The 26,672-nt window shown below is 38.5% G+C and overlaps 1 protein-coding gene across 2 annotated transcripts; it reads left to right on the forward strand.

Moving 5' to 3' along the window:
• NAF1 (nuclear assembly factor 1 ribonucleoprotein) lies at positions 1-25,220 on the forward strand. Of its 2 annotated transcripts, XM_064710750.1 has the most exons (8): positions 1-798; positions 2,236-2,380; positions 4,257-4,350; positions 7,364-7,446; positions 8,378-8,538; positions 12,180-12,231; positions 16,597-16,702; positions 19,233-25,220. In XM_064710750.1, the coding sequence occupies exons 1-8, from the start codon at positions 17-19 to the stop codon at positions 19,643-19,645; spliced, it is 1,836 nt and encodes a 611-aa protein (XP_064566820.1). In that variant the 5' UTR covers positions 1-16; the 3' UTR covers positions 19,646-25,220. The 2 variants fall into 2 exon arrangements, with proteins under 2 accessions (XP_064566820.1, XP_064566821.1); XM_064710751.1 differs by lacking the exon at positions 12,180-12,231 and having other exon boundaries at positions 19,233-19,405.
• The last annotated feature ends 1,452 nt before the right edge of the window (positions 25,221-26,672 follow it).

The following is a 26,672-nucleotide window of genomic DNA, read 5'->3' on the forward strand; positions in this document are numbered from 1 at the left end:
CCCGCGTGGCGCGGGAATGGAGGGGCAGCTGGATAAGCGGGCCGTGGAGCCCGGCGGGCAGCGGGAAGTGGCAGAGCAGATGGAGAGCCCGGCCGTGGGGCCGGGAGGGCAGCGAGAGGTGGTGGAGCAGCTGGAGGACCTGGCTGTGAAGCTGCGAGGGCAGCGGGAAGGGGTGGAGGAGACGGAGTGCCTGGCTGTGGAGTCAGGAGGGCAGCGAGAGGTAGTGGAGCAGCTGGAGGACCCGGCTTTGGGGCCTGCCGGGCAGCGGGAAGTGGCGGAGCAGCTGGAGAACCCGGCCGTGGGACCGCGCGGGCAGCGGGACGGTGTGGAGGAGACGCAGTGCCTGGCTGTGGGCCCTGGCGGGCAGCGAGAGGTGGTGGAGAAGATGGAGAGCCTGGCCGTGGAGCTGGGAGGGCAGCGGGAGGACCTGGCCGTGGAGCAGGGCGGGCAGAGGGAAGTGGTGGAGCAGGTGGAGAACCCGGCTTTGGGGCCGGACGGGCAGCAGGAATTGGTGGAGGAGATGGAGTGCCTGGCCGTGGAGCCGGCCGGGCAGCGGGAAGTGGTGGAGCAGCTGGAGAAGCCGGCCGTGGAGCCGGGCGAGCAGAGGGAAGTGGTGGAGAAGGCGGCCGTGGAGCCGGGCGGGCAGCGGGCGGCCGAGCCGGAGATGGTGCAGAGCCCTGCGGAGGGCAGCGGGGGAGCCCCGGCCCCTCTGCCCGCAGCCGTGGGACCGCGCCGCTCGCCGCCGCCCGCCTGGCCCCGCTCTCCTGCCGCCGCCGTGGTCTCGTCGGACTCGGACAGGTGTGTTCAGCCCTGGGGATCCCCCCGAGTCGCCCCTTGCTGGCCGAGCCGTCGGGCCGCTGGCGCTGTGGCCGGGAGCCCGGTGTGCACGCCCGCCGCCCCCCTCCGCCCCGCTGTTTCACCCTCTAGAGCTTGTTCCTCCCCATCAAAGGTGTAATTTTTCAGTTACATTTTTCCCAGGAATCTGTTCAGTTAGGTCTGCGGAACAGTGCTGTAAAGGTGTAGGATTTAACGAAAGGATGAGTTTGGTGGTTGTGGCTTGGAGAGTGTGTTCCTCACAGAATGCACCTGCGGCTCTTGGGACAGGACACCCGCGGTGTTACTGCTGGAAAACCTCAGTGTTGGACTCAGGATGGGGAGTCTGCACACTGTACCACTGTCCTCTGATGTTGGCATTTCAGTGGAAAAGCTCATTCTTAAGTTTTTTTTCTTTTTTAATGGTTCCATCTTCTACTTGCTGCATCTATGCTTTGATATTCAGTGTAGTTGGTGAAAGGGAACTGGTTAAGTGTGGGCGCTGTTGCAGTGTTAGAAGGCTGCACACTTTGGTTGTTGCAGTAAGTCTTGTGTTTTCTTATTTTGCCCGTGCAGCAGGATGGCCATGTGCTTCTTTTGACTAGAGGAGGCTAAAATGAAGTCTAAGAATCTCCTCTTAAAGGTGCAAGGCTTCATTAACAGTTAATTGATTCAAGTTTGACTTCAGAAGTACTCTTGTTGGTTCAAAGTTTTCCTCGAATATCATGAAGTGACGGAGAGTGAAATTCCTGACTTTCAGGGGCTTCACCCGTGTCTAGTGTTTTTTACTTCCAAAATCTGTTGTGCTGATGAACCCTAAAGATGAAATTTTCATAACTTCCTGTCTTGCATGTATCTCAGTCTTTGTTTTGTTTTGTTTTTTTCTTTAACTCCCTCCATGGATCAGTCTTTTAATCTGATTTTTTTTTCTTTCTGCTATATTGGTGTTTCTGTCTATACAGGTCTGTATTGAACCTTTTCAAAAGCTTTATTTGGAGAGGTGCTCTTATTGTCATTACTAGGATCAATTGCTCCGCATTTTTTTCTTCCACCAGCCCTTGAAGAACTTAAACTTTTGCTAAATGAACGTGTTGACACGAATAAGGACTGGTTTCTTACTCCACTCTTTACTTGAAATATTAGGAGTCTAGGACAACAAACATCTTTACACATGTGACAGTGAGAAATACTGAATTACTCTGTGAATATTTACCAGGGGATTTGGGCAGGATGTGAATTACAAAACTAATCCATTTTATTTGCAAAAATTAGATTTTTTCCCCCCTTCATTGTGCAAGATGCATTGCTTGAAATAAATATTTTCTTAACTTTCACTCAGCGTTATGCTAATGTTGGGATTTTACAAGAGCAGTGACTGTGAGTAGGCAGTATTGTAAGTCCTGTGTTTGTTTTTTTATTCAGTGATTCAGATTCAGATAGTTCATCAAGTACACTCTTCTCTTCATCTTCATCTTCGTCTTCAGCAGTATCTGATGAAGATGATCATCCAAATGAGAAGGATAACAGATCTTACTGTATTAGGACGAAGGATGAGTTGCCTATTGATGTAAGTACAATGCGGTATTTTTTAAACCCTTTCCTACTAACCCAACTAAAATTTTATATTTTAAGTCAGTCCTCCTGTGTCAAAGTGGGGATAGAATCAGAATAGTAAAAGAGAAACTCCAAGGCTGAGCTAGACACAGTTTAGTAGGTAAAGCAAAAGCTACCAACACAAGCAAAGCAAACCCAGAAATTAATTTACCAGTTTCCATGTACAGGCAGGTGTTCTGCCATCCCCAGCAAAGCTGGCCTCTATGTGTGACTGTTGCTTGGGCACACAAACACCATCACTGGGAATGCCCCTCATTCCCTTTTTTCACCCAGCTGTGTATGCTGAGCCTGATGTTACATGGTATGGAATGTTCCTTTGGTCTGTGCAGGTCACCTGTGCTGGCCGTGCCCCTCCCAACTCCTTTTGCACCTCCTCACTGATGGGGTGGCATGAGAGGCAGAAAAGGCCTTGGCTCTGTGTAAGCCCTGCTCAGCAATAGTAAAAATATCTCTATAACGTGAACAATGTTTCCAGCACAGAGCCCAAACACAACCCCGTAACAGCCACTGTGAAGAAAATTGACCTTTGTGCAGTGGAAACCACCACAGTCAATAACATAGAAAATCATGTTTTTTGGGTGTATGTATTAAGGAGTGTTAGTGGAACTGTTTCAGAAATCTCTTGCTTTGAAACAAGGATTGGCAGATACTGTATATAGCGTGGCAGAAGGTACTGTTTTGAGATACAGGATCAGATTTTACCTTCCTGCTTCTCTTTGGCCTTTGAATTCACTTTACGAAGTGATTCAGTTGTCTTAGCAGTGAACTTTAAATCAAGTTTAAATAAAAATCACTGGCTGGTAGAAGGGTGTGGTGTTCTTATCTGAATTTACATTTGTGTTTAATGGTACAGCATTTGGGAAAGTCTTGGCCTATTTGATCTTTGCATTTGATCTAAGCCTTTGGCAAACATTTTAGTTAGAGTGAAGATTATCAGGTGAGGTGTTGATAAACCAGGATAAGGTTCTTCTGTTTGTGGGATTTTATTTCTAGTTGAGGTCTTTAAAAGTGCAGTTCAGTGCTAAGATCAGGGTGTTGAATTTGAAGATTATGCTTACTGTAGTTGCCTTGTATTTCATAAGTCTTTGCTGAATTCATAGCAGCATAGTATATACATAGAGGTCTTAATTCATGGGTAAATTGGAGGTAGATGATGAACTTGGTGTAAATTAGTCTTTGATAGTAGATTTTGATCCTTATATGGGCAAAAGCCTAATTTGAATATGCCGTAGTACTCATTTTCGTATCTGAAGTTTGTCTTTTTGTGTTCTCTCTGATATCTAGTACCAAATGCAACTTTCAGCTAAAAATAATTGTCTTTGTATAGATTGTTGTTTACATCTTCTATAAGGATCCAAGTCATGATATAAATGGACATACTCCATTTTGTTAAATCAGATGATACACATCTGGTGTATTTTATGCTATATTGCCTCTTGCTGTGTACGTTTTCCTTCTAGCATGCATTGAATGTTGTTACACGTGGTCTTATTTTTTGACTTCTGATTGTTTGATTATTGTGTTGTACATCCAGCTTGGATGAAATGCCTGTCAGTTGTTGGCTTTCTCCGTTTTAATAAAACTGGCTCCTGCTGTAGTTGTGATGGAAATATGTAGTGTCTCTGTAAGAGAGATTGCCTCAAAAGTGGTGGTCCCCCAAGATGAGTTCATTTAGAATGATTGTGAAAGAGACAAATCAAAGTAGATTTTTAAAAAATAAATCTTCAAAATGCCAGGGGATTTTTTCAAACTGTCAAATTTCTGCAGTGATAAAGTGGTAAGTGCCTTTGTGTGATATTATATCCTAAACATTGACTTGATGTTTGCAGAAATTGCCTCCTGTTGAAGACTTATCAATAGTTCTTCCAGATAATGTTGAACTGAAGCTCTTTGGGACAGTTTCCAGCGTCATTGAACAGCTAGGTAGGCAAGATATGTTTGCTTTGTGTTTAATTATTATAATTTCTGTATATCTCTGCATGAATTGTGTTCTTAGCTGTTCCTTCCAAGTGTCAGCCCTACAGTGTCCTATTTCTGGGGATAGCAGGTTGCTGAATTGGAATTCGAACTAACAATGATGTTTGTGTTGAATTACCTTTTATTTGGCTTATATACATGTTTTTCTGTGTGACTTCTCTGTTTAATTTTTTTTAATTCAAACCCCTTTTTTCTACTGTGTATTAGGGTTTTTATATTGCTACTGCCCACAGTTAGTGTATTTAAGTGTTTTAAGAAAATCTTCCAGTTGTAGGTGCTATTTTGAATAATCCCTGAATATATAGGAGCTGTATAACTAAAAGCACAGGTGCAGTGCAATGCACTCCCAAGTGCTTGCTTGTTAATAGATGAGGACAGGAAAAAGATTTGTTTCTTCAACAGTGCAATTTCATTTATGTATATATTTATTCGTTCCACTTCTGACACTTTGAGCAAATGAAAGCTGCTCATTGTCAGCAGTCAGAGGATGGTGTGACTAACATGATTTATAGATGGAGGGTAAGCTTAATGGGATTGAGATACAGAATGGATGTAAGTTTACCTGCAGGCATAGAGATTAAGGGATCTTTTCGGATCTGTGTGGGATCTCAGTATTTGATAAATAAAATCAAAGTTTTGCTGAAGTTCATATTACTAAAACATCCACAGTATGTTTGTATTTAAGCTGTTTCAAGTGTACATTCTGCTTGAACCGCATTCCAAGCGGTTTGCTTATGAAAATTAGAAATTAAGTTCAGTTTTGAAGTTAAAGTATTTAGGCTGAATGTAGTACAAAAGAAAGTATGCAACTTTTGATACTAATTTTTCTTTAGAAGACTTCAGGTAATACAGGCAATTCCTTTACATTATTTTATTGTAGTGAGATTTAATTTCATTTATTTGCAGGAAGCTGGGAGGAGGGTGTGGAAGACAGTAATCTGGTTCTTTTCCACCTTGCCCTTTCATGCTTATTGATATTAATGGGGACTTCAAGAAGGCTGCCTTCAGCTAAAATAGTAGTTTGAAAACAAGTTTTAAAAACAAGTTGAATCATACTTGCTATTTTTCTTACTTTTGGTTTAAAATGTAAAACTATAAACAAAACTTTTAAAGACTGCAGTTTTGAAAACCATCCTTAATTCTGATCCTCACTGGTGAGTATAATGTTTTCAAATACCAGTTTACTGGTAGGTGAATTCTTCGGGCTGCATCCTACTTTAAGTAATGTACATGTATAAAGTGTTGAATTAGATTTGTTGGTGAAAGTTTGAAAACAAGCTAATAATCATAATGAAATGAAACTATATGAATGGTGTAAACCCCCAGGACACCTGTGATTATTTTCTTGATTTAACTATCTTGCTTTATGAATTTTCTTTCTCTTTGCATTGTAGTTTCTTTCCAGCTCTTCTAAAAACGGGCATCAATTTCAGTTGATTTGTGGCTATATTAGGGATGTCAGCTAATTGGGGATTTTTTTTTTTAATTTTTGAACTAAATTGGTACCTCTTTATGCCAGGTTTGCGTCTAGTCTGAGGGGAGTTGATTTCTCTTTTGAAAGCTACCAATATTATTCTGACACAACAGTCAGTACTCTTTTTCTGTCCCTTTGGTGTCCCTCAGAATCTCTGCTGTTCTCTGTAGCAAGCTTCCAAGTTCATCAGTGTGCAGTGAGTGAGTGACACTTGTAAGTGGATGTTTCATCCTCTGACGTACATATGAGGCTAGAACAGTGTAGGTTCATGCTTGCTGTGCAGTAGCTAAAAGCAAAATGACTACTTTCTCTGAACTTCTGTGCAGTGTATCAGAATTTAACAAAACTTGTGCTGTGTTTTGCTTCAAGGTACTTAAAGAGAAGAGAAAAAAATCCCTGTGTGGGTTGGGACCTGGAAAGTAAACAGCTTTGGTGTACATGAGAAACTTTCCCTGGGGCTGTACTTTGGGCCCTGCAAGAGTAGAAGCTGATAATTTAGGATGGGTTGGGGTAGGGGAAGCTGTAAGTCAAATAGGCTGGAGGTGGTAATGTTTCTCCTGTTTCATGGGACTACTGCACTGTACATTTTCAGAGTATATTTTCCTCAGCTTACTGCAGGCTGGGACCTACGTGTGGTGAATCAAGTTGAGAACATTATCTGAGAGGTTTTGATGTGTTGTTTTTGTGTATTTTGTGTAGGATTGTTTTTGTGTGGATGTTTGGGGCTTTTTGTCTTTTTTTTTTTTTTTTTTTGCTAAGATATATTTCTCATGAGGCTTAAACAACACATTGGGTACTTTCACTGTATATTTTATCTTAAAGGTAGGCACAAAAGAAATTGATTTCACAAATTCTTTTGAAATTCAGTGAACTATTAAGCTGGTGGAATTGTCATTTCCTTGTTTGGCGCGTTAAGTTTTTTGCAGATTGTGGTAGTTGCAGTAACTTTTAGTTCAGTGATACGTTGATTGCTGAAAGTTCTTTTATGTAAGTTTAGGAGTGATGATCTTGAGCCTTTTTTGGAGGGACACTGTGTACTTGAGGGACTATTTGCTGATGGACAGTCATTGAGAAAGCTTAACTGGGCATTCTGTTGTTTTACAGGTAGAGAAGTTCAATCATCATTAGGCACAAATATTGTATGAGACGTCTATGGCATTAAATTGCAGAATGTGTAACAGATTGGGTATAAGCATTTATAAACACCATCAGTTGCTACTTTAACTGAACTGCCAGAAAGCTTTTGTGTTCTGGTATGATTCTTAGGACTCTCTTTACCCCAGAGAACAATAATTCTATAAGCAATATAAGCATTGGAGAAGGGGTGTGTGATTCTACGTGCTTTTACATGTGTGAAAGAATATTTGATTGCAGCTCTACAAACTGAAGTAGACAAGTAGTGGTGTGGTTTGTTAAGTTTTACTGCAGTTAACTACATGCTGTTGAAACTTAAAGTTCTAATTTATTTTTTTATTTTTATTTTAGTAATAATTGAATCACTGAAAGGCCTGCCTCCAGTAAATGAGGAAAGCATAATTTTTAAAGAAGATCGGCAAGCAGTAGGAAAGGTGGGTGTAAAATAAAAACTTGTTATTCTAATATAAAATTGGGAGTATGCTTTAGTGCTTCAGAAGGTAGAGTTGAAGTCTACTAAATGAAAGAGAATGTTTCCTTGATATATAGTTTTTCTCTGTGCCTTTGACTCTTGCTATATTCATCTGTTTTTTTAATCCCAAAAATTCCTAACCTGGAATTAATTGCATCCTTGCAGAATTAGAGTATCTGGTGAGTTTCCAGTGTTTCAGAGGACTTGAGGAGAGGAAGAGATAGTTTTCAGATGTGTGATATCTTGGAATAACTGGCTGTGTGCTCTTTCACTGCCAGATAGGTGCAGTGGGCAGGGGTTAGAGTGAAGCTTCATGAAAAATGGGGAATGTTTTCTTCTATGCTGTGTTGTTCTGATTTAAGGCCATGTTTGCTGAGAGGGTTGTTGTACTGAATTTTCCGTTTTTGTAGAAGGAAAGCCATCATCCACAATGGTTACTACTGAAATATCTCTAAATGCTAGATGTGAGTGGAGCAAACAGTGCAGATGTTCTGTAAAACATGGCAGAATTCTCAGCTCTCTGTGGAATTGGGGAACAAGCAGTAACTGTTGTAAAGGCATCTTGTTAAAGTGAACTTGGAGGAAAAAATGATCAGGAGATTGTTCCAAGCGTTACGAGACTTGAAAGCATAGCAGACACAAAAAGCCAGAGATTTGACAAAAGGAAGGATTACTGAGGATGTGAGAACTTACTGTTCCACATCATAAAAAACAATAGTTTGGGAAATACACTGTCAAACAAAATTCGGTAATAAAAAGAGTCTGAAAGGAACTTCTGTTTGATGCTGCATTTTGAAAATACATTTGACTTCTTAAATATCAGTCTACAATGAAATTAGCTACTACTAATCTACTTGTAGTTTACTTAAACATTTTAATTTTATTTCTTTCAGATATTTGAGGTATTTGGTCCTGTTTCACATCCTTTTTACGTGATAAGATTTAACAGCTCTGAGCATATCAAAGAGAAAGGTATTAATGTGCAAGATAGCATGTATTTTGCTCCATCAGTAGAGGACTTCACCCAGTATATATTTGCAGAAAAACTAAAACAGTGAGTCTGATTTATTTTTTAATCTGATTATATTTTATTTTTATATAGCTAAAAATTTGCATTAAAGTTGAGTCTTCAGTGAGAAACTCTATAACTAAGTTTAACACTTTATATTTCCTTGAGGTATTCTCAACTATGTTGTAATAACAAGACTGTAGTATTTTGCCTTTGAGAACAATGAAGAGTAGCTGTAAACTGCAAGCCTTCGAATGCTGTAATTACTAAAGTTTAGCTTATTCTACTTAAAATACTAAGCTTGCTTTCTTTTTATGCTGCTGTTAACTAAAATACTACAACCAGAAAAGACATTGATACTTCCTCCATACCCTGACACACATATTCATGAGTACAAAAGAGTTTTTCAAGATGAATTTTCCACATTTTCTTGTTCTTTAGATTCCTGTATAGTTTCAGAACTGATAATAAACTTGTTTGTGTTCTGAACAAGTTTGTATTAATTTACTATTTTTAGTTCATATTATAAGGCTGGAATTGAAATGTAATTATCAATAAATCTGTTGATAATGTAATTATCAATGAATCTATCTGTCCTCACAATTGGAGGATAACAATTCTAGATAAAAATTGCCCTCTAAATTTGCAAGAGGAGGGATTTGAGTGACAATGTAGTATGATGTTCAGAAACTTCTCAGCAGTGTTTGTGTATCCCAGTCTGCCTGAGGAAAGTAGCATGCTTAAATAAGACTTGATGCCATTTACAGGAACGCGTATTCAAAGATACAGACTAAAAAATAAAACATAATAAATGACAGTTAGATATTAATGTTCTAATTATTGATGAGCAATCATCTGAAATAACTATAGGTTAGCTATCTTTTGTCATACAAGTGACTTGGTTTCTGTTTATTAGCATTAGTTCTCAGGGGTTGTTTAATGGTTTGCATTCATTACAGCTGTGCTAGTATTCATACTGAATAGTTCTTTTCTTTAGTCAGACCTGCAGGAGTCTTTTTTTTCTTAACCTCCTCATTTCTGTGCAAGCAACAAGCATATTTTCTTCCCTTCAGTGAGGACCAAAATAGATCACTTTCTTGCTCTGATGCTTGTTTGTTTTTCTGCAGCATTTTGATGCCAGCTGTCTTTGATTTGCGCTATTAAACTTTGCTGCTTAGCACAGTAAAGTGCACAGACTCTAATCATCTGCTTGCTGCATCAGTAACCGTGTGCTGTACTCAGCATCTCAGATGGGAGACTTGTGTTTTGCTTTGTTTCATGCTTTGGAAATAGTTTGGGAAACCATTTTTCATTTGGTGGTACTTCATTGTCATAGGTGATAAAAGCCTGAAACCTGGGTAAGATACTTAAGACTTCCATGGCTTACCAGCACAGCTGAACAGTGCTTCAGACATTGTTTCTTGTCTTGACTAACATGAGTAGTGTGACTTAAGTTACAGTACACTAAAACAATAGTTTATTTCTGGGTTTTGTCAGTGCAATTACTTAAGCTTGTGTGAAGCATTTGGTTCTATTGACTGAAGCTGCCTTTTCATGAAATGGAAATTCTTCATCCATTTTTAATGAAAACTGATTTCTGAATTGTGCTGTAATGCTGTATGAAGACACTTCAATGGTATAAGAATGTGACATGAATAGTAGAAAAGTCAAGCTTTGGTCAGTGATCCACTAAAAGACTTTTGCACCTTAGTAGATGGCAAGTTTGATAGTCAATAATTTTTATTTTCTGCTTTTTCTTAGTTTGACTGTGTGCAGACCAGATTGTGGAGTATTACAGGCTTAAAGTTTCAAAACTGATGGTTCTTTGAAAAGGAAAGGAATCAAGATTAAGATCTGAAAGAAACACTGAGTTTTAAGCTTTTTCTGAAATCTGAAATGCAATCTGCTTGCATTGTGCAAACTTGCAGTGCTATGAATAAGCCTTACACTTCATAGCAAAATAAGTGAAAGTGTAGTGTAAAACTTTCTGAATGCAAAATAATTTGTTGCTAAAGATAGGTTTGTGTTATATTGCCTGAAACCCAGTTCTAAAAAAGCTCATGTATTTTCATGATTCCTCTGAATTACCTTTTGTTAGACTTCAAGGTCTTACAGTATATAACTTCACAAGTCAAAAGAATTACTATATTGTTCTTTGCAGAAGATATTAAATACCTTGGGGCATGAAAAGCAGTTTTTGTTTGCTGAAATGAGGAAGGCTGCTTTGGGACAGTGAGATAAGCTGCCTGACCTTGAATGGTTTAAAGTTTGCAGTCAGTGATGTTACATATTGCTGAATGACCGTAGGTCTTGGCAATTCCTGTGAGCTCTGCTATTTCTGGCAGGCATGTGTTGCTCAAAAATAACAAGATGAAAGGAAGAAGCAGTTCAGTTCATATTAATAAAATAACTTTTCTGCAGCTGAGAAATAACTTTAGTATAGAGTCCTTATGTTCCTCCCTGTAATGTTTTCTTCTAATTGAAGTTTAAAATATCTTCCTTGCCTTCCTTTTTACTCATAATCTCAAAAGGACATATAGAGGTTGAACTTCAGTTTTATAGTTGGGGATTGAGGCACAAGGTACCTCCAGATGCCTTGCCAGTGCTCTCATGGATGTGGCTAAGCACCTCTGAAGTACAGGCTGTTGATGCCAATGGTTATGTAGTTTTTTGTAGTTACTGCTACTTGATTGTTGCTGACTTGATGGATACATGAAAAACTCTTCATTATAAGAGCAATGACTAAAGGCATTTTGTACTGAACACTTAGATGTTCAGGTTTTAGCTGTGTGGTTCTATTTTTCAAGTAAAAATTTTCAGTACTGCACTGTTTTATACAGTTTTTCTGCAAAGATAAGGATTGTACCTTGATATTTCAGACCAAAACATGTAATTTTTAAGAGCAGCATGGAAAAAACCTTGACCACAGAGAATGTAATTTAAATATGTTTCACAAATTCTTTGCTAATCAAAGAAATTACTTGATCTTTAGTGAAGGACTTTGTGGTGGGTTAAAAAAATTAGACTAATCCAAATTTATTTGGTGTTTGTCAGGCAAGACAATTGAGTTTTTGTGTCTTTAAATGTCTTTTGCCTTGCAATTTAATTTTATGTTTACAAAAAAATGAAAGGTGAAACCTAGTTGTCTAGATAACACTGTCTTAATAAGATTGTAAGGCAAGCACTGAGGGTCTTTGGATTCTGAATTTACTTTGCTGTAGTTATACTGAAAGCCTGTGTCCCACTGAATGAGTTCATGTGACTACTGAATGAGTAGGTTCTTTTTAACTGAAGATACATTTTCTGAAACTGGAAGAAAAGAATGCTTGTGATTGTAGTCAACAGTTAGCATAAGAAAGTTGCAGTGAACTACCTCAGTTCAGGTTTAAAGCAATTAAGATTCTAAAGGATTTGTTTAGAGAATATGGTCTAAAATTTAGTGTTAGGATGTTTGACTGAAATGTTCAGTCATCACTTGAAGTAGGAGGATTTTTCAAGAGTAGTGAAGCCCTGAGTTGACCTAGATGTTGCTGTTTGCTCACAAACAATATTGAAAACTAAGCAACTCTTTGAGAAGAGGAAGCTCCTGTTCTGGGAGACCTGATACCTTATAGGAGATGCTAGCCTTTGTCTACCTGGATTGTCTAATTTGTGTTTTGTTTTTTTTTTTTTTTTTCTTCTTTCAGGGAAAAAGGTTCAGATGCATCTTGGAAGAATGACCAAGAACCACCACCTGAAGTAACTATAGAGGGGTTTTGTTTTTTTTTTTTTGTTTATTGTTTTTACACAAGTCATATGTGGAAAATATTCTGTGCAGAGCAAGTAATTAGCAAGGTTATCTTTTTATGGAGGCAAAACTTGAATGTACCTCTTCATTGAAAGAGAGGGTCATAGAACTAAGAGGGGTCTCATAGTGAGTGTAGAGAGTACTACCTGTCTCTCTGCTTGCTTTTTGAAGTTGACAAAAATGTATATCTTCAGATCCTCTAGTCCTTCAAGAATGTATTTGACAGCCTGAATGTTTAGTTTTGGGTAGCAGTGCTTTTACTTTCCCTAATAATTTTGCTTCTGCTAGGGAATTTTTTTCCCTGCTATTCTTTCACTTCAGCTTTGTCTTCAATCGGCCATAAGCAATTGCTTGTCTTTAAAGGCTTACTAGTACTCTGCAAACTTACTGCTTGGACATTTGAGCTGTCTGGTCTTCAGAATTAATTTGACATCTCTGTTGCATTCTTTAAATGCTTCATAGTAAGCTTACCCTACAGTTGGCTGTTATAAAATAAAGTTCCATGAGAGCAGATGGGCTTCTTCCATAAAATGACTGTCATACAGGGTCATGCAGAATTAGGAGCTCCTTGTGACCATTGACTTCATTTGCTATAGGATCTGTAAATAGTTCTTCAATGATTTTCTGTTAGTGGTCCTTAACTCCACTCTAGCTATGCATTTTGTGAAAATTCAATAAGAAACACAAGGCTGATAGTTTTACTGAGTTGTTTTACATCACAACAGTTGAGTCACTTTTCCTTGCAATTTCTACTTTACTTTAAACATACACAAAGTAACTGAAATTCCTAGAAGCCTTGTCTACCATAGTATTCTAAAGAGATCTGTCTGCTTGTTTTGAATCTTCCAAATGTTTGCCTTTTTAGCATAATTCTGTGCTATGTAATACATGCTTCTCACTCCATAATTTGGTAGGAAAAGTATGTTTTGTGGGATTTGGGTTTTTTTTGGTAGAGGGTAATGGTATTTGTTTGGTTTTGTTTCTCCAGTGTTCTAACTGATTTTTAGGATGGAACGGAACAGACTGTTACAGTTGGAAGGAACCTACAGCTGTCAGGGCTGACAAGGGCTGAAGCATAAGCTGAAGTGTGTTGAGAAAAGCATTATCCAAATGCCTCTTAAATACTGACAGGCTTAGGGTGTCAGCCACCTCTTTTACAAGTCTCTTGACGACTTGCAGTGTTTAACGACCCTCTCAGTAAAAAATTTCTTTGTTATTTCCAGTCTGAACCTCCCTGGTACAGCTTTGGACCTTCCTACTCATCCTGTTACTGCATACCAGGTAGAAGAGATTAGCACCTCTCTCTCCCCTTCCTCAGGAAGCTGTAGAGAGCAATGAGGTTGCCTCTCAGCCTCCTTACCACCAAATGAGGCAAGGCCGGGGTTCTTAGCTGGTCTCTGCAGGACATGCCTTCCAGTGCTGTCACCAGCTTGGTTTCCTTCCTCTGGATGCAACCAAGGACTTTGACATTCTTGGTGTCTGGGGCCCAGAACTGCAGACACCACTCAGGGTGAGGCGCCCCAAGGCTGAATGCAGTGGGGCAGTCACCTCTGTTGGCTGTCTGCTCTTGCTGTGCTTGATGCACCCCAGGATGGGGTTTTGCCCTCTGGGTTCCAGGGCACACAGCCTGCCGACCCTCTCTGAGCTGCTGCTGACCAGCACCCCCAGATCCCTCTTGGCAGGGCTGCTCTCCAGCCACTCCTCTCCCAATTTACACTTGAGCCTGGTGTTACTTCATCATACGTGTGCAGTGTTTGGACTGATTAGATTTCATCCCATTAATCATTGCCCAGGGCCTCAGTCCACCTAGATCCTTCTGCAAGGCTTCCTGTCCCTCAGGAGAGTCAATGACAGTTTGGTGTCATGCAGCTTCTAAATGCTGTGTCCGTGTAGATAAATATGTTAAACAAAACTGGCCCTGGAGCTGAGCCCTGAGGAACTCTGACCTTCAGGCATTTTTTCACCCATTGCACCATGAACCTGCTCACCCACCGCTGGACAATTTGTCCAGAAGGATGCTGTTAGGGACTGTATTAAATTTTTCATTCACAGTCCTTATCCCAGGATGGTTGTTCTGGCTTGAAGGAGAGATGTTGTGACATGATCTTTTCTGGGCTCAAAGATGGGTCCTGTAAGGATGTATCAGTCTGTCAACTTGGAATGTTGCTTTTTTCACAGTAGTGAATAAGGATGATGCATTTTGAAATACAGTTTTTTGTTTCCTGTAAATGAAATAAAGCTGTGTAGTGCTAACTTCTCTCAAAGAATGGTTGTCTGTCAGTTCTGGCTATAAATTGCCTTCCTTTCTTGTAGAGACAATCTCACAGAGAGTCATAATCTGAGAATTATAAGTGTTGTATAAGAATTGGACTGTAGGTATGTTATCCATAGAGCTTTGAAAGACAATACTTAGGGACATCTGTCTTAACTTGCTTTCATTCAGCAGTTTTCTTGTAGTGATGATATCAGATGGGTTTATTGGCTAATTTTGAGCTCTTCTGTTTTTCATGCTTTAAAAGCTGTTCGGGAGATAACCTTGTAGATGTGTCATTTGAGTTTGTAGGAGCCCATGAAATTTTATTGGCCAAGTACAGTTAGTCAAATCTGCAGATACAGATTCATTGCCTTTTCCAAAGTTTGTTTTTTTTTGTTCTTAAAGATTTTTCTCAGTTTAAATTTGTTGTACCTCACTATAGGAACGAACAAAGGAAGCTTGAAAAAAAAAGTCAGTGATGACAAGGGTGGCCACTCTTCTGACTGTGTGCTCTGTGTGGGAAAAAAACCCCACATCTAACATTTTGTAATCCTCAATTAGAATAATCTTTGGTTAGTTCTAGCAGTTACAGTTTATACCATGCTATCCCAAGCTGTGACAGTTGATTAGCTGATACAAGGTAGCTTTTGCTGTGAAGGTAATAGCTGCTGATAGTGGTGCAGATCAAATTTTATGCTACTGATGCTTGAAATTGCCTCTTAGAGGCAGACCCTTTTAGAGACCTCAGATTGCAGCCAGCAATCTGATTGCTTGCCAGCCCCTGTAGTAATCTGTGTGGAATTGTTGGAGTCACTTCTTTTTGTGATAGTGTGAAGCTTCATTTTTGCATGAATGTTAAATTAATCCATGGTAGGCTTTTCTTACTTGCTACTTTTAGTTATATAGTAAACATTCCTTTTTGGCAGGCTCTTAACTAGCCCAGCTTATTTGCAGAGTCACTTATACAATCTCTCCTAGCTTTGTCTTTGGGGTCAGAGGATGACAAAATGTGGTCTGTATGCTGCAAGGCTAGCAGCAGCAGATAACCATAGTTTTTCTGTGGGATGACTTCTGTGGGATGTTACATGGAAATTAAATAGCAGTTAAAGGTGTCCATTATTTGCTCAAATAATTTGAGCATAATATGTTCAAATTGCTGTTCATTATTTCTGCACTACTGGAGTATAGTGTACTGAAGTTCTTAGAAAAAACAGGAATTAGTGAAAGATTTTACTTCATGGTATACATCATCTTGCTGTAGTTCTTACAGCTTTTTTGAGTGTCATGTAGTTATGCAGTAGAAGTAGTAGTTGTATTCAAAATTAACTTTATGAGGCTTTTTAAGCACTGTTTTGGTGCAGTGTTTTTGAGATCCATGCTCTGTGTATATGGTAGAAGTAAGCAGCATAGCCCCTACTTTCAGAATTGGGAAAGGAACAAGTCTTACCCCTTTTAAGTTGTAAGAGTGAGCTGTTTTTCAGGGAACTAATTATTGCTGACAGATTTCTTCCCTGTCCCTGATAACTTATCCTCAGTCATGTAAGTTAAGATTCAAAAGGTAGCAAAACCTTGTGTAACAAGGAGAAAACGTTGCAGGGACGTTGAATCTGTTGTAAATGACAACATTTTTCAAAGCTGAAAATTTCTTTGGAATAACATTGCTATTTGAAATTTGACAGGAAGTGTTATTTAATATACTGCAGAAAATTCCAGTATAGTGAAAGTTTTAGAGAAGAGATTTTTTAATGTAGTTTTAATGCTGAATTATGTATTATTTGCCAAAGTAATTTTGATTTATTTTAAAAATTCATTTTTTAATTCATTTTAGCTGCAGTTAATCTTTGAAAGCTTTTTCCTGGCAGCTTCTTTTCAGCCAGCTCCTTTTCTTTTCTTACTAACATCTAGGCAATCAAACATTTGTGTTCAGCACTGGAATGTTGCTCTTTTCAGGAAAATTAAAAAGGATAACTGAGTCATGCATCAATTGTGTTATGACTAATTTTTGGAGTGGTAACTTTTTTCTTATGCGGAGAAGCTAGTTGATTTTTTTTTTTTTTACTAGGTTTTGGATTTCAGTGATGATGAACAAGAAAGAGAGGCAAAACAGAAGAAAAAAAAACCTCAAAGTCAAGGAAGGAAGAAAGTCCGATCAGAAGCATTTCCACCAAGTGAGTGAATGCTTTTGTCTGTTAATCTAAGTTTGGAATGCCCATTTATAACTGTCTTAGTGATTGAGTTTTTCTATAGTTAACAGTTCCTGTACTTTTTTAACTTATATTTGAGTTTGTGGCTTCATTCCATGTTTATTATTTTAGAACTAAAATTAAGTTTTATTTTGTTGAAATGGAAGCCCTATGGAAGGGAGGTGGTATAGCAGCAGAGCAATTGTCAGGGGAAAGTGAAAGGCTCTTAGAACAGTGTTGGTTGACACACAGTGAGGATTCTGAACAGATGCCACCATTTGGTTGGGGTTCAGCTAAAGCCTTTGAGTGCTGGGAGAAGATAGAGGAAGGCCGTGTGCAGTTTTTGGAAATCCACTTCTTTGCAATCAAGGGAGGAGATACAGGTCTTGGATGGAGAATTTACTCCTCTGTCTAAAATGAAGCTCTTCCTCAGCCATGACATACAGATACTCTTCTAAATAACTCTTACTTTTGTAACCTGCTGAGAACCTTTCTGTTTACCTAATGCAGTCATTCGCTGAACAAAGCTGTGTATAGATTTTCATTATCTGAATAGCCTTCTTTACTCTCCTTTCTCCTGCTGTTGTTGTATCTGTTCCAGGTGCATGCTTGCAGCTGTGCTCTGTTTACCATAATCAAATTTTCTCGTCTCTCATGCCTCTCCTGAAAAAACTGTGATTTTTTTTTTTTGATTGCCATTTTGGTTGAATAATTCATATTGCATTCCTCTTTTTCTGTTCTCACTGGTCTGCTTTGGGTGAATGTTTTTTATACCTCTCCCTTTAAATATGGCTTTCATCCCTTACCCTCTTCTATTGCTTACTTACCAGATTGCTTCAGCTATCTGCAGCATGGTTCTTCCCCCATTGAATTTCTCAGACTCCTGTGACTTTTTTGCTCTTCCTTTGTAAAGCTAATATGCATTGTGCCCTGCTGAAACCCTTTTCTCTTGATCTGGGAGATTAGTAGCTGTCCTTTAATGCTTTTTGTGCAGTACAATCCTCCCTTGTATGAATCAAATAAAGCCGCAATCTTTCTTGGACTGGCTTTAGCCCTATGGTTTTGACAGATTTTTTTTTTTTCCCTTAAGAGATGGATCTGAATTGCGCTGCACTCTCTCTTCATTACTGATGGTTATTTTTTCTGTTAATCCAGCATATGTGTGTTTTCCACCACATCCTTGGTCTGCCAGTTTATTGCAGACCTGCCTTTGCCTTGGGCTTCTTGAGGCTGTTACTGGATGTTACTGTTCCTATGGCTGTTCGATAACTGAGAACACAGCAGGAGGAGCTGCTGCACTCCTGTCAAGGAAGACAGGTTTTGTTTTGCTGTGGGTTTTTTGTAAATAATATGGCACAGATTGAAGTTGTGAGCAATCTGTTTTAGCTGCAGAATTCAATAGCAATGTTATGTCACAAATTGAGGCACAAAGTTGGTCTCAGATGAAGACTTACATGAGTGTATTAAAATTGTCTCTTGTTAGAGTATTTGAGGAAAGAACAAAAATACTTATTCAAGTACTTTACATCAGTGCTTCCAAGAGGCCTGTTTGTACAAAAGGAGTCTTAACTCCTAATCTCCCATGAAAATGAGTAGAAGTTCTGGTATCCAACTACCTTTCCAGACCAAAAAACATTTTCACCTTTGAAAAACTGTGTAGTCTAGTGCCAAGGATGAGGTTCACACAGGCTTTTAAATTTCAGTGATTTTATGTGGTATTTTATTCCTGAATACCTTGTTGCTCCCAGCCATAAAATCCTTCTGAGGGTTTAGGTTCTGCAGCTTTTTGAATAGCTTAACAGCTCTTTGGAGCATTTTTAGTATTTCAGTGCTTTTCATTTTATAGTCCTAATCCCATTAAAATTTCTGTGATATTTATATAAAGGGGCAGTATATTTGTTATGAACATTAAATGTATGTTTAGACTGAGTTGTGCAAGGAAGAACTTGTCTTAAAAAGATGAATGTTGAAAGCTTATTGGCTAGAGGGTAGAGACTGTGGTTTTTCTGATAGACTAAGTTAATTTTAGTAATGTGAGTTTGAATAATTTCTTGTGTCTTGTGTTGTGCTGTAATACCAAATTGGGACTGAAGGCTGGATATCCCTTCAGTGTAATGCAGTGTTGATTTATCTTTAGTTTTAAAATGTGTTGTTCTAAAATCTTGTTTTAAAAGCTTCCAAAATACTCAAAATTTGCATGTTCCTGAGGTCCATTTATACAAATGGAAAGTCTGGAGGGAAAGAAGATGAAATTTCTCTTTTAAAGACTGAGTTTGCAACTCTCAGGATCATCCTTTTGATATTACTTCTATCAATCAAGATTAGTTACTAAACAGTAGATTTGCTGCTGTTATTTTATCCTTCATGTATTAGTTGCCAGTATTACTTGTTGATAAGATTTCTTTACAAATTTCATTGACTTCAGCTTGAAAGATTTGTGAAGACTAAGCCTGATCTTTCCAAAATAATATTACAGCTGTGTGTGGGGGGTTCTTATATTTGTTTTATTCTTTAGGTGAGAATAAAGAACTTCATCACTCAGTAAAACAGCCTGCTTCAAGGGGGTACCGTGGCCGAGGGTTCTCCAGGGATCTGTTTGCTCCTCCATCAGGCCCTCGAGGGTTTTTCAGACCACAAGTAAGACCACCACCGCTGTACTTTTCAGACTGGAGGATGCACCAGGAACCCCCAATGTTCCCACCACCTCATGGGAGAGAAAATCCAACCATGCAACAGTATGGCTTTCCTCCTCCAGACTTTGGTTATGTCAGTGATTGGCATCAGTTCCCCCCTCCACCTTCAAATATGAATATGATGTGGACAGGCCCAAACGCGTACAATTCATCCTACTCGTTTCTGCCACCTCCGCCGCCGCCACCGCCGCCACCTCCTGCTCCAGACAGCCACCCTCCTCAGTTCAGGCCTTAATGAGATTCCATACAGGTCCATGTGGAGCACTGCAGTTTACAGGGAGAAAGAACAGCCTGCCAGGACTGCGTTCCATTACTCTGGAGATGCTTTCTTTTACTGCAGCGATAGAGCAAATGCAGAGTTTTGTGCTTTGTGGGACATTTGCAGGAAATTATTTTTTTCTGTGTATGTTTTCTGTTTCCAAAAAGAAATTTATATGTTAAAAATAACTGAATATTGAATAATAGTTTATTTTTATATCTGCTACTTTAAGATGATAAATAAAAGCCTTTTGGAGATTGGTATGTAGTGATGGAAATCTATTTTGTAATAAATGTATGTAACTACTGTTAAGTAGTGATGAGGGTATCTCACATAGATGATATTATATTTTTAGAATGATGGTGTATTGCTGTGCTAAAACATTTTTCTCAATTTCTGCAAATTTGAAACTTACGTGGCAACTGAAAATCTGACATCTAAATTTTGAGGTAGGTTTTTTTCCTATATGCAAGGCATAAACCGCTACTCAGCTTTCAATACTTTACTAATTTCATATTAACTAAAAGACTGTCTGGATGATTCTTTTTAAAAAATATCTGTAGTACCTAGATCTGAACTGGAACCAGTGCTGACTTGCTGTGTCACATTTGGTGTTCTCCAATGGTTGTAGAAGATCAACCTATTAATGGGTTTTGGATTTAATTTAGAATCTAAAATCAGCATGATTTCTCTAGCTTGACTCTAGCTTCTCTAGCTCCTAATGCAGAGGTGATCATAAATACCTGTTAGAGTGTGCAGTCAGCCTTTCTGGGAAGAAGTCATCAGGTCTGTTGGAGAGAAAGCCATTTCAGAACTCCCTTGTTTAAATTTGTAAGTGCAGATGGCACTAGATTGCTGTTTGATTCCAGTCTAAGCTGTCTCTTCTGAAATTATGAGGTTCATCAATTCTCCCAGCTTGTTTCTGGGATGGAGGTGAAGTTATGAACCAAGGATCACTTGGAAGAACCTCCACCTGTCCAAAGAGTTGGTCCTCCAATTGCACTTCGCTAGTTTCTATGGAAGTGACTGCCTGGCTAGGTTGGAAGACTTACAATGCATCAATATTTTTTGAACAGGAGGAAAAAGTACTTAAGGAACAGTCGTCTTAGGGATTATTTCTCAACTGAAGTCATTACTAGCTGTGATGATTTCTGAATGTTTACCAGTACAGTCACCTTGACCTGGTAAAAGTGTGCAGTATGTATTTCTAGTCTCAGATTTGTTTTGACCTGTTTGCTTTAAATATGTAAAGTCTAAGTAAGTTGTTAATTCCTAACAGCTTTAAGAATGAAGTAAAATATTAATGCAGAGAGGAAAGCACCACCTTGTCTAAGATGGTGCAACTCAGAACTAGAATGTAATTTCAGACTTGAAAGTTTGCTATAATATATTTAAGTAACAGTATTTTTTGATATATCTAGAACTACTGTTTCATGGGTTTGCAGCTGAGAAGATTGTGTAGATGTCAGTTTATGGCAAGCTAAGGTTAAAGTGGTCTACAGTGGCAACAAATAGTTTCAGAAGAGCAGCATTCCAGACATTTGTGTTTAACTTGGTTCCTGCAGATAAACTTTTTGTAGTAAAAAGAATGCCCAGTTCTAGTTCATTGTAAATGTTTCAGGGGAATGGAGAAGGGGCTGCGTTTCTGGCTATTTCAGCAGTAACCTGGATATGACCATTCTCACTGATAAGGGATGGTACAATGATAGAGATGTTACAAGTGAGGTATCAAACATAAAACCATTTTCAAGTCAATTATGTAGTAAAGGGAAAAAAATTGTCAACATCACACTTGGACTTGGGATGCTAATGGCTTGCTGTATGTCCCTGGCATAGACATCATCAGCCAAAGTGGCAGTTGAAGAGTTAACACCAAGAACTGGAGTGAGGTACTAGGAGGTGCAGGTACAACAGTCTTAATTATTACTACTATTGCAACTGGGGTTTTTTTATGTATAGTAATGTTCACCTTTTTCTGCAATAATTAAATCTGTGCTAATAATTCCTTGAATTAGGCTGTTAAGATTTCTCTTAAATGAAGATGTGTTCTCCTTCCTCTTAACTGTTTTTGCATGTGGCAAACCCAGTATAAAGCTGGTTTACAGAATGTAGTTTGACAAATATGCTGCAATCTAAGGGGTTTTACTAATTCTTGGTTGTTAACTGCCATGCTGGTTTTGTGTGCACTTGCCTGCTTGCTAGGCTTTGGGCTGTGATTGGTCAAATGTAAGTATTTTCTAGTGGAGAAAGTAGAAGAAATAAGAATATTTTCTGGTAGTTGAAAAATCTCTCTGTTTCTGGCTCCTGTTGTCCTCACATTGGGCCTGGAAAGCTACAATAGAACTCTGTCACTTCTGTAATATTTTTAGTTATTCCCCTTTTAGGGGAATTTCTTGATGAACTGCTTTCCAGAGAAAGCTTAAGGCATGGGATGGAGGGGAGAGGCTCGAGGAAAAGAGAGGCTTAGGGGAAGATTAGCCATGATTTTTCAAAGGATTGAGGTTTACAAATAGAAGTATGGATGCAGTAAACTATTGGACTGTATAAATTTCTGTGACTGATAACATGAGAGATGGAAAATGTAATCACATATTTGATGGCAATAAACAAAAGTGGTACTTTTGCTGGTCTTAAATTTAGACAGGTGTCAGCTGCAGGAAGGGGATGGGCTCATCTTGAAGGTGAACAGCAAAAGGACAAACAGGTTTCTTAAAGAAACACTCTGACAAGTGGTGTGAGAAGCAGTGAAGCCCATGCTGCCACAGGTTGCTTGGAGAGATGGTGGATCTCCAGTCTTTGAGGGATTCAGAATTTGATTTTGCACAGTGGCCTGTGGGATGTAATGTCCAAAGTCTTTCTCTGAGGAGAGGTAGACCAGGTGGTCTGTGAAATCCATCCCAGCCCAAACTAATCTTTTCATTACTGTCATTGTTCTGGAGTTCTGTTTTCTCACCAGAGATTTTTTTTGTCTCTAGATCCTATGAGACATGAATAGCCTAGCCTGAATTACTGGTTTTTGGGAAGCCTGGCTTTTCATTTATGCTATTGTATTCTTTCATTGTACCTCAGATTTTTATAAACAAATCATCATGCTGTTCTAAAAGTTGGACTTGCTGCAGAAAATAATGAGTGCTTCCATATCACTGATGTAAGATGAATTGAAGAATTGTTCCTTTATTAGTTGTTTGGAAACTAATGCTAATGAGAGTCTTAGTTGCTGTCATTTTCCCTTAGGGGGTAAAGTAAAGCATTTTGTATTGTACAATTTATTTTGAGAATGTTATCAAGGAATACCCACCCAATTATATTTTTTTAAAATGCAACAACAGAAAAACCCCCGAGAATTATTTTTAACAAATGTTCTCTAAAGTCGTATTTTTGCCTTAGCTAAGACCTTTTTTATAATGCAAAGCACTCATGCCAGGATGCATATTAATGACATGCAGATGAAAATAAGAAATAAGCAGGTTTTTTGTAGGTTATGTTTAGATGTTTCCAGGTTCCATTTTCTGTTTCTTTGCAACTCAAAGGTATAGTTGCTTATTCTTGCCTAGTGAATTTAGTGATGCACATAATCTGATTTAGAGGACTGATGAATCTGCACAAAACAGTTGATAATAAATTTGTTTTGGTGACAGGTGAAAAAACGGAAAACACTGGCAATGGTGACAAGGCTTTTGCAGAACAGTTTACCTGTCAAGGCAAATACATAATCTGGAAAGCATGAATAATGACCTTTCTTTATCTGAATCACTGTATGGCTTATTCAGAGTTATTGAATGTGGGGTAGCCTTCACTTGCCATAGATGAAATCTTTTGAAACTATGGAAGAATAATATTGTTGATTTTCCTGTAAATCTGATGCTCTGCATTTTTTTGGTAGTGTTTTGTGAAAATGCTTTATTAGGATTTGCTGTTTGGCTGCTGAGGTTTGAATTGGATGGAAATTCACAGAATGGTTTGGATTGGAAGGGTTACTGAAGACCATCTGGGTCCAACCCTTCTGCAGTGGGCAGGGACGCCTTCCCATAGACAACAGCCCTGTCCAGTCTGGCCTTCCTTAGTGCTCAGTGCTTGCTGTTTATTAGCAGAAAGCCAGCCAGTTACACAGAGGGACAGGAGTGAGCAACTGTCCCACACTCCAGCTTTCAACTTGGACACGGAATCTTCTCTCTGACTCTTCTGTGCCCACCTAAGTAGTTGCAAGTACATGGGCAGAAAATAACTTGCCCTGCAAAAGGCTGAAACTGCTATGGGGTCAATTGTAGTTATGAACTGTTTTAAGTTTGCTAATATTAAGTCTCAAAGACTATTGTTTGCATTCTAAGCAGGAAGATTTCACTCTTGAGTTTCCTGCTGTGGGAAGTAGGAAACAAAAATCTAGCAACTTCCTAATCATCAGAATGAAACTGCTGCTTGATACCAGAATTAGTTGTTATGAAGGTCTATCTTTTGAGAGAGTACGGCTAATATTTCTTCAAAGAGAAGAAGAATGTTTAATACTATATCTGTTGAATACTATTTACGCAATTTTTAGTATGTACGTTAGGTGGTCTCAAATCTGTTTTGTGAGACTTCCATGCATATGAAACCTGCAAAAAACCAAAGTATCTTCTTCAATGTAGACCCAGGAAAAGAGTATATTTTGTGACATTGCAATTGACTCCTTTATGTGAATGTTTAACCTCAAGGAGGCTTTCAATTTGCAATTGAAAATTATGCCTAGACTGTAAAGAGTTGTTAAACCTGTCTACCGGATCTTCACACTCCCAATTGCACCTTTCCTGGGCTGTCTTGTGTAATAGTATGCCCCTTTATATAGAAGCAACTCTTTATTAAATGACATTTTTGTGAGCACTTTTCTGTGTTTATTTTCTTGGTTATATTCTTCACTGTGATGTGTTTAATTCATAGTTTTACATTTATTTATGATACTCTGCAGTCTCCACAGCTTGGCTTTGCCACATAGTGATGCACTTGATCTTTGGTCTTGGTAAATGCTTTCTGCAGTGATGAGAACAGAGGGGTGTATTTTTTTCCTACTTTTTGACACTCTACAACACTCATCTCTGCCACTGTTATATCCAAAAGAAGTACAGTACCATGTGCATTGATAACTCTGTTTTTGATTAGTGCATGTTTGGTGTTCTACTTGCAATGTATCCCATATATACACATTATACTCTCTTTATGGTGTACCTCATTTTTGCTCTCAGTACCATTCTGACCCTGAAATTTCTTGGACATTAACAATTTCCATCCTTCCAGCATAAGATGATGAAGTGGTGATATCAGAGTTTGAGATGAAAACAGTAACTGTTCCCCAGAGAAAAATACAGCCTTGGGTAAGTTATGTAGGTCGTGATGCTCCTTTGTCTGGGAGCAGAGAATCCTGTTTGTTGTTTCATTTTCAATTCCAATGTAGTGGAAGAAGAAAGACTTATTGACCTTAGCAGGAAGAGGATTATGATACCCTCCAAAATTGAGGCATGTATGGATGTCACAGTGTAGAAAATTGAGATTATCTAATTGCCACTGTGAATCTCAAGAAAATCAGCCATTTCTTGGACTGGAGAAGCAGTGATAAAAAGATACAGCATTTATAAATATACTAATTTCTCAGCAAAGTATTTTTTATTTAATTTGAAGTCATTTTGGTAGATAAATGATAGAGGGATTGTTGTTTTAGAGAAGAGATGATTCTAGTCAGGTACAAGTTAGGTCAGTGTCTCCTCTGCTCTGTGGCTGGGCTGGCATTTTCTTTTTAAAAGGGAATTTCAAGCAAAATCAATTTGTCTAGTATGGATGTCTGGAAAACATTGAACTGTGGATCCTGAGAGGCATTCAGTTTGCATTTCAGAGAGAACTTGGGGTCAGACAGTAGGATTCTCCTGCCCCAGGCTCATGAGTCTAAACCAGTTAAGAAACTTCAAAAGTCCCATCTTTATGCTTCTGTGCAGTGCAAGGATATCATAGAGATGAGCATAAAATGCTTTTACTTAGTGATTTTATTTTCTTGTGGTTTCATTTTTTAATATCTTTTTTTCTTTTGAGCCAAAACTCTACACAAGTGGCTGCCTTCTTACAGGTAGTCAATAGCTAATCCAGTTAGGTTGTGATGTTCTTCAGTCTCAGAACAGAGGACAAGAGTAAACAGTAATCATGACTGACTCTGAGCTAGCTTATAATGTAATATAAAAGGGGACATAGAAAATCTTTGAAACTATGTCTTCTTTGCATTCTAATTTTAAGAAGTAATCTGTTGAGGCAAATCTTTTAATCAAGGAAGAAATTTTGTAATGTCTTAGTTATCATCTAATATTTTATTTCCAGGCAACAGTTGTAGTATCAATATAAGGTGTGTATGTGTATATGTAATATAATAATGTATAGTACATGTGCTTGGTAAATATTAAATTATCATGAATAATTATATATGTGAGTATATAGGTATAAGTATTTGTTAGTTATTCAGAACTACTGTAATTTTACCTGCTTCATGCCAGCTTGGCAGCAGACAAAAAATTGTTGAGTTAGTGCTGCCTAGGCAGTTACATGAAGGCTGCTGTATCAAAGCAATTGAGCATGTTAATGCTCTTATTCCGCTGCATTGTGTTAAGTCAAATGCTAATTTAAATTATCTCTTGAGACAGAGAAAACACTTCTTTTTTGTGAGAATCTGTTATTTTCCTTGCTTTACCTGTGATGCTAGGATGGCTGTGCCCTGTGTTTTCCATGTGCAAATGACAGATGGAGGGATCCACACTCCTGTCAAGTCACTTTCTGAGGTAATTCATTGTCTTTTTCATGTGATATGTTGTCACATAAAGGATTTACTGTCATACAGGAGCTCTGCCTGACTGCATTTTAATTTTCTTTTTTTTTTAAGTTTTCAAGCTGTGTTTAAAGAATAGTTAAGTGGATATAAAAATGCACTGAAAAGGGGGTTTTCTCTTCACTATGTTACTTTGTTTCTCCTAAAAGTAAGTGGTCATGTTTCATT

Source organism: Zonotrichia leucophrys, chromosome 4 (assembly GCF_028769735.1).
Source record: "Zonotrichia leucophrys gambelii isolate GWCS_2022_RI chromosome 4, RI_Zleu_2.0, whole genome shotgun sequence".
Taxonomy (NCBI): Eukaryota; Metazoa; Chordata; class Aves; order Passeriformes; family Passerellidae; genus Zonotrichia; species Zonotrichia leucophrys.